Here is an 8,540-nt window from a genome sequence, read left to right on the forward strand (position 1 = left end):
TGACAGGAGGATTCTGATTAGATAACAATGCTAAATAAGTATTCAAATTATATGCTGCATGGGGCAGGAACTGTGAATGCTTTTCTTTCATTATCCTTCCCCCTTCTGTATCACCGTTGCTTTGGTAATTCATTTGCTCCCTTTGCATTCTTTCCCTCCTTTATTTCACATTTATGCAATTTCTTCAATTTGGTTTTCTCATCTGTCAGCAGAGGAAAACATTTTATGTGTGTCCTGATAGTTATTTTAGCATTAAATGGAACAGTTTAAAGGGTCTGCTAAGGAAGAAACATCTATATTGCTTAAATTGATGTCTGTAATCATTTGACTTCCAAATAACGTGACATGAAATGCAAATGGAGAAAGAAGAGAGTTGCCGACTATTACCATGTGGCGCAGCACATCTAGTAAATATAATCTATTATTAATCATGGTTATTGATTAGGATAAATCCCCTCCCTCCCTGAAATTCTCAGATAATGCATAATTCAGCAGTCTTTGTAAACCAACAAATTAGCTTTTGTGGCACACAATAGCTGTGTACATCATCTTAAATATGAAATCATACCAACTGGATGTAAACCATTCATTAAGATTACATTTTCATAATGTTTTAAGCATAAAATATAATATGTCTGTAATCCTACGATATAGGTACCAGACCAGGCATCACTGCGTAGCTTTTCCGCAAATACTCACATGGTACAGCAAATTTTAGAAGAGGCTGCACGTTTACTGAAACTTCTCTGGAGAGTTTCTCTTCCACTGAAAGCTGCACATGGTACTCCTCATGGCACTCAGGTACTATTATGTTTCATTTGGGGTTTTTTTGGTTTTGTGGGGTTTTTTAAGTGTTGTAATGTGTCAAGGAAGATGCACCCGTTGGGAACATGTCATTTGGGAAAAGCTTTTGAAAATCATGAGCCCAAGATGCCCAGTCTCTGGACACATGGGTTTAGTTAGCTCTCATCGCTGAAGGCTAAGGCTGCATGCGCGCTTGCTTTCTATCCTGATCATATTGTATACTGAGGTGTTTATTTACAAAATATTTTATATTAAAGGTGTAATCTGTAACCCTGTTACATCATATTCAGGAAACCTAGGCAGGTGGCAAACATTCCATTTTGACAAGAAAAGGTTTGGACTCTCTGTTATAGAAGCAAAGTCAATTTGATTATGTATATACTAGTAACAACAAAAACTTCAGCAACTTTGATTTAATCTGAGCTACGTTTTCCTTTTATGGTTTTGATGCCTAAGCTGTAAAATAGGATGCTTTTTTAAAAGTGTGACAAAACCCTGAGACAAGTTTTATAACATTTTAACAAAAAAGGATTGCACTATGCAAATGAATGAAAGTAAACTGAATGAGGATTGAATTATCTATACTGCCATAATACCACCACTCAGTAATGAAACTGTTTCAAACTCTGGCTTTAAAATAAATCTAAAGTGTTTTCACTGGAGCTTTTGTATGTTTTTCTTAAGGGAAGCAGGATATTGCTGAAAAAAACCCCCAAACTCTAGGAAAGTAAACATTTTATGTATAATTTTAATAACATTTTTTGACGTGATTTTCTAGCATACTTAATTGCGTAAAATCACAAAAGCAGTAAGAATGAACTGTGCTGTCTAAGATATTCACTGATGTTTCAGCTCCATATTTGGGATGTCTTGACAAGTGTGTATACTTCCATTTTTATCTTTGTGTGTATGTTCCCAGGACTGCACCTAATTAGAGCCTGTTGCGTTAAAGGGCAAAGTAATTTGGCAGAAAATAAACCCCGTTGCGTTGCAGCCTGTCAGAGGGGCTGGGGGCGGCTAGGCTTAGATTCTGAGCGATGCCCAATTTGGCGTTAGAAGTCCGCTCGCCTTCAATATGTATATTGAACTATCACGATTATGGATGCACTAATAGCACCATACACAATTCGATGCAGCGTTCCGTGAGCTGGGATGATGGTCAGCGATGGTATTTCCCTGACCGTGATGGTATCTTCCCTGACATCCCTCCTCTCTTAAGCTATTTTTATACTACTTTTTACCTTTCAGGTGGAGCTTGAGGGACTCCAGTCATACGTACTTGGTGTAAAATGCTATGATTGGTGTAAAATTTTTTCATTTTGCTTTTAAAGGTATAAACTATGAAAAATTCAGAGCGCAGGCTCTGTGAGGAGTGGTTGCATCTTGGAGGTGGGTGGCTTTTGGGATGGAGGTGTGTTTTGGTATTATAATGACATTATAATGAGTAAAGTTCACCCAAAGGATAGCATTTTGTCAAAAAATGACAGATCGTTGGCTCGGGGTAGCAATTTGGCAGCTTATCCGTTCCATAAGACCTTCAAGGGTTCCATAAGACCTTCAAGTTCCCATTTTATCACAGGGTTTGGCTGAGGTGTCTCCACTCCATCCCCCGTGCCTTTTTGCTCAGTTAGCACACCAGACTCCCCTGACGCCACCAATGTCTGGGGTTGCCCGGGGAACCTCTGTGGAATGGATCCCTCGCACACCAGCTGCACTCTGCCCCGAAAGTTTTGTCAATGCTGTACCTTTCTGTAAAATGTGAATATAAGTTTAATTTCTAAGTCACCTCCAGCAATTATTCCGCAGAGCCTAATAGAATCTCTTCTAGAGTTTCTTATCCAACATTCCTGAGATCTTAAGGATATTGGATTACTTCTGATGTCTTAAATGCAGTGTATGAAAGGATGTCTCTTGAAGCTTGATTCTAAAAGATACTGAGCATTCACTGCCTTCTCTTTAGCCCCACAGGAGTTGTGAGTAATCAGTTCTTCCGAAGAGCTAAATTCTAGGGGCAAATTCCAGAAGACAGGATTATTTAAGAAGTGGCACAACAAGAAAAATATATGTATAAGCTTAAGTTTGCATGAAAATCCAAATCAGTGATACCGACAGACTACGTTGGGGCTACTCGTAGTGCTGTTTTACAAGATGCTAATCGTAACTTCGTTGGAATTGGTGGTGAAAAGTGAACCTTAAATAATGATATTGTGAAATAATTTTGCAATAGAACTGCCCTGGTTACTTGTACAATGCATTTTAGCCCTTTGATAAAGGCAGCATCAACTATTAACAGGACGCTGGAGAAGGAAGCTGGAAGTTCTGAACCTGGCAGACAGGACACTGCTGATCCCGTAGCACTGCCCTTCGTTGTATTTTCTAGTTGAGGGGGAAAAAAAGAAAAAGAAAAGAGGAATGGAAGTTTAAAAATAAAAATATGCACTGGTGTTAAGCTTTTTCTCAGACTAGCAGAAAAAGTAATTGCACTAAAAGCCAACTAAGAATTGTAGTTGTCTTTTGGCAGATGTCATAGAATCGTATCTCATTGGGGATGTGAATGTGGAAGGACAGGAACTCAATGATGTTTCACTCCCTTTAAGTTGTTCGTACTCTAAGGAAGCTTGAGGGCTTTTGTACAGAAGTATTTAGCAGTTCACGATGTACAAAGTACTTTACTTTTATATGACTTTAATATAATATTTTCCTCTCTCAATTTAGGATGAAGGGATGAAAGCAGAAATATTTAGATTACGTAAGAAACTGTCTGAGCAAGAGAAGAAGTTACACAGCACAGTGAAACGCTTGCACTCCACAAACCAGCTGAAGGAAAATATGGAGAAAGTCATCATTGACCAGTGTAAGTGTATGCTTGGTACTCGTTCTTTCTTTAATTTTTGCAGTCCATGGCTACCCCTAAAATTGGGGAAACAACAAAATGAATACAGGCACCCGTTCTTTTGCAGTTGCTGTAACTGGCACTTCCTTGTGCGCGCTCAGTTGTCAGTGACAAAGAATTCATGAGGTTCAGACTGTGCAGAACTGATGGAGCCTCATTCAAATGGAAAGAAGTTGCCCAACTACAAAAGGCTGCATAGAATATCATGAGAAGCAATTCGTGATTTTGCACAACCCACTGATAATGTGTCAATCCATGCAGCTGCCACTAATTGCCACTAATTAGTCGAGTTATTCCATTTCAGATACTGCCATTCCCCAAGTTTTCTATCCTATGACAGTTCCTGACAGAGGCAAAGTTACTGTTGCTGTACACCATTCCAGCCAAAGTTTTTGACATCGTCCTTCTCAAATTTGTGATTTTGCCTCAGTCTTGATACACGTGGAATTAGGCTTTTAGATTTTGTGAGGTGCCTGTCTGTTGTGTGTATCGCATTAGATAGCGGAATACTGGGAAAAGCCAAAGCAATAGCAAAGGAGATTTATCTCACCAGACTGAGAAGTGCGAGAGAACAGAAGGCTCAGAACACACGAAACAAAATCTTACTATGAGTTGTTTCTTAACGAAAAATGAGGACGTGCTGTGAAATGATATTTTACCCTTAGCAGCTGTATCTAGAAAATTATCTGGAAACATGAAAACGAGTGGGACATGGGCTATATTGTAGCTGTGTTAAGCCAGGTCCTGTTTGAAGAGATCCATGTCTTCTGCTTTAGAGTTTAATCACTCATCAGAAGAGATTGGAATGAAGTTAACCTCTTCTCTACCTTCATGCAATATGTGTATTGCGGGAGAAAGACTTAATTTTCTTAAAAAAAAAATAATCTATCCTTACCTTCTCTTAAGAGGTGGGACTAAATGACAACTCAGTCTATGCTGGAATGGCACTTTGTGTTACCAGTAATTCAACTAGACTGTAAAATGTTACACATCATACAAAGTAATGAAAATGGCCATAATACTATAAGTTACTCAAGTCATTGAAATGCAATGTAGAGGAATTAAATGCTATTTCACTCCATAGCCTGTAATTTTTATATCTAAGATACACATATCTTCTGCCTGCAGATTATTTTTATTTTAAGCATTTATGTGGGTTTTTGTTGTATTAAATCATGTACAAGTTACTTAATTAAATCAGAAATTATGTTTTGTTCAGGTTTTCAAGTTAAATAGCTCAGTTTGGGGTTGTCATATAAAAATCAAAGCTATTCTATTATGTCTGTCCAAATAATATCCTTGGGGTAGATTTACTGGTTTAGTTCGGTCAGTTCCGAGCTCCAGTGACATCCCAGACATACTGGGTAATTTTGGTAGGGCTGGGCAGAGTATAAATCAACAGAGACTTTTACCCCTATGGCCAAAATGTTATCCCCACAGCCACTCCACCCACCCATACTTTCAAAAAAGAAAACAGTACATCTCCCCCTTATTTTGCTCCCTCCCTTTCAGGGTGTTCAACCTCATCTGAACTAGGTCCTAATAAAACGAAGCCTGCATTTTCTGAAATCTCCTTAATGCAAAGTACTGCGCGGCTAGCAGCAGCTTCGCCGTTAGTGTCACATCTTCTAAATTCTCTTCATGTACTGAATTTAATATCTTTGATTTAGAAAAATCTAGTTTGCCAGGTGAAATGAATTTACTAGCAGAGTTCTTTATGAGCAGAGAGCTCTCTGCTACACAGAAAGACCTAGATACGATTTTCTGTAAGTTTCATTGATTATGGGAATTATGGATGTCAAGTTACCTTTGCCTTAAAGAGCAATTTCAGAAATGTTGCTAAATTGCATCTGTACGCAAATTCCTGACCAAACATACAACAAAACTGATGAATCATATGAAGCTGCTGGATTTTGTTAGGATGCTTACACTTGTTTTTGTTATTTTTTCCTTTCTCCTTTTGCTAGTAAGACAGCAAAGGCATCTCAGTGGGTGACCTTGCCTGCCATCATCCTCCAAGCATCCTGTTAGCTGGCCACTCCACTGAGGATATCCAAGTTCCCTCTGTTATTTAGTTGAGCATTCCTAAATATATTTAGAAGGAGAGACTGGAACGTTCTTGTGGCTCCGAGTCTTCTGTGTGCTTTCTCTGGCGAGAGAACTCATTGCTTATAAACCTCATCTGAACCTCTGAACATGTAACAATGCAGTGCCAAATTGCAGTAATCTGCCAAGGGTATAATTATCTCATGACAGCTATACCCTTGGAGTTGTTGGGTTCTTATTATTGTAATGAAAAATCTTTATTATGGCTAAATTGGTTATTTTTGAGATTGGAATATTAAATTGGTACTTGTGAATGGTATTTTTCAGCAGTTATGGAGTTGACACAGATGAGAGAATCACATATTTAACCTGACATTTCTAAATAGGAGTTTTGTTTAGAAGCATCCCCTCCTCCGTTCACAGGTCTCGCGCTGTCCCCACAGAGGCAAACTAGCCGGATGAGTAGAGAAAACTTGGAACCCTTCAGCGCAAGCCGCTGACATGATTTCCCCATAGCATCTATAGGTTGCTTTGTCCTTGAACTACTGGAGGCGCTGGCTAACTCCTTTTGCCATCTGTCCTCTGCCCAGCCCTTTGTCCCCTGTAACATCTCCCCTGCACAATTTTTCTCCCCCTCCTGCTAACCGCCCCCCCAGCCCAAGTAAGCTGCCTAATAGATCAATCTGTAGTTAGCTCATGCACCATCTCCCCTTAAAATTAACAGAAAGTCTTCCTTTGATGATTTCGATTAAGGGAACCGGGCCGTCAGTGGCGCAGGGGGCTGTTCATATCGGTGATGTTAAATGCAGTGATGAGCTACGTGTGGTTTCATGTGTCTCATTCTTGTTACGGCAGAAAAACTTTAAAAACACTTCCCTGATGTTTCTATTTGAAAAGCAGATTGTGTGCTGGATGGAACACGGGCCGGGGGTAGGACACCGCGTTCTGGCGGTGGCAGTACTTCAGACCTGCCCTAACTCTGCCTCCTTGTACAGCCTTGGTTGCCCCTTGGTCTCGGGCTGTGGCAAGCGGAGGTTGGTCCGTCAGCCCGAGCTTCTGACCAGGGCTCGGGAGGGAGCAAGGAAGTTGAAGTGGTGGTGGGGGGGTCTGTGCGATGGCCGGGTCGCTGCTCATAGTGTAGATGCGAGTTCATACATTATTTAATATTTGGTCATAAGACTCGAATACAGGGAATATGGAAAGACCCTGCAGTACTCTTTTTAATCTCCTCTTTCTTTCCAGTGGTTTTAACTCACGATGTCTTGAAGAAGGCTAGAGGAAACCTGGAAGTAAGTAAAATTTGCGCTTGCATTTAATTCCTTGGTATATACTCATTAGAAATACGCATTGCTGTGTCAGTAGTATTTTGCAGAATTAGTCTATTTTGCTTTAGGTTTGCTACCTAATCAAGTCTGGGTGACAGCAGTTTAGTATGATAAATAATCTGCAATGTTTGATGTTTAAATTAGCGGTTTATGACTGACCATGTAAACAGCTAAACCTTCTCTTTTCTGAAGCTTTGCCTAGATTAATATTCATGTCTGTCATCTTCTTCTGGCAGTTTATTTTCAGCAGATCACAGTCCAATAACCGGTCTACTGAGTAAGTTCACAAAAGGCACCCTTATTTAAAGCTTGTGTATGTGTTAATAACTGGTGGTGGTTTTTTGAAAAAAAAAAAAAAAAAAAAAAAAAAGACACCCAATAGGCAAAGCTTTGGCAAACAGCTATTTGCTAATGCGGTGTATTAAATTAGTTTGAGTGTTTAAGTAATCACTGTTCAGATTTGCTTTCTCCCAGAAGGTTCAGACTTTACTCCCTGAAGGATGTACACACTTCTTGACTCCCGAATCCCATCCTTCTCCTCACTCCACTCTGAATGATTGTACATTTCCCAGCCCCTCCTTAAATTTTCCTCTACCCTTTTCTGTGGATCTCTTCTCCCGCGCCCGCAGCAGCAGTGCTGCCTGACCGCTTCCCCAGGCAGCTGCTGTACTGTTGTCTCAGCCCTACCTGGGTTAGAAAGTGATGACATTAAAAAGTCTTTCTGCTTACAGAAGTCTTACCAATTTAATTTGAAGATTTGCTGAACGCAGAAGCTCGGATTTGCAGGTCCTTTTGCAGCATTATGGCCCGGGGGCAGGGATGAATTATGTGCATTTGAAGAACTGTAAAATAGTAATAATTACTGCTTTTCTAACCAGGTCCCACCAGCTGAGAATCAAAAATCACCTTCCTATACCAGCAAAAAGAGGATTATCTGAAGGAGAAAGTTCCACTAGGAGAGACCGGTCCTGTGACTGTTGTTTGTTTCTTTATGCCTTACCTATTTATTGATGTAAAAATGTTTGCTCTTTTAATGGAATCAGGCTTTGACCAAAAAAAAATAACCGACCAGACAGACAAAAAAGAAATCTTTTGGTAAATAACTTATTTAACATTTTCTATAATGTAAAAGATGGGTTTTAATATTTATTACAGAAGCAAGGTACTGGAGGTATTGAAGAAAAATCCAGAATTTTTTTAAGTTACCTCATTTGAAATTTTATATTTGTACTTGTCATGTTATAAAACTGTTTGTTGTTATAGTCAAACAGGTCCTGAAAGAATCAAAAACATGATCCACCTTCTAAACTGTTTCTCTACTGCTAAAAGAATGTAGGTTAAAAAAAATAATAATTCTGCCAGTTGTCATTGTTTCGTAGCAGTGTGAGAAATGTTCAATATTTTAAAGCATTTTGAACATATCTGGAAGATTCTTCTGGAAGCTGCCTGACGCTGAGCTTTCTTACTGCCCT

The 8,540-nt window shown here is 39.4% G+C and overlaps 1 protein-coding gene across 1 annotated transcript in view; it reads left to right on the plus strand.

Annotated features, from left to right (window-relative positions):
* Positions 1 to 8,129, plus strand: part of CDK5RAP2 (CDK5 regulatory subunit associated protein 2) — an 82,574-nt gene extending 74,445 nt beyond the window's left edge. Inside the window, exons 34-37 of the mRNA XM_009888041.1 lie at positions 655 to 801; positions 3,520 to 3,658; positions 6,986 to 7,032; positions 7,947 to 8,129. Coding sequence (XP_009886343.1) covers positions 655 to 801; positions 3,520 to 3,658; positions 6,986 to 7,032; positions 7,947 to 8,006 — 393 coding nt within the window. The 3' untranslated portion in view covers positions 8,007 to 8,129. The remainder of the gene's footprint in view (positions 1 to 654; positions 802 to 3,519; positions 3,659 to 6,985; positions 7,033 to 7,946) is intronic.
* The last annotated feature ends 411 nt before the right edge of the window (positions 8,130 to 8,540 follow it).

The sequence above is a fragment of the Charadrius vociferus genome, unplaced genomic scaffold (genome assembly GCF_000708025.1).
Source record: "Charadrius vociferus isolate BGI_N301 unplaced genomic scaffold, ASM70802v2 scaffold56, whole genome shotgun sequence".
Taxonomy (NCBI): domain Eukaryota; kingdom Metazoa; phylum Chordata; class Aves; order Charadriiformes; family Charadriidae; genus Charadrius; species Charadrius vociferus.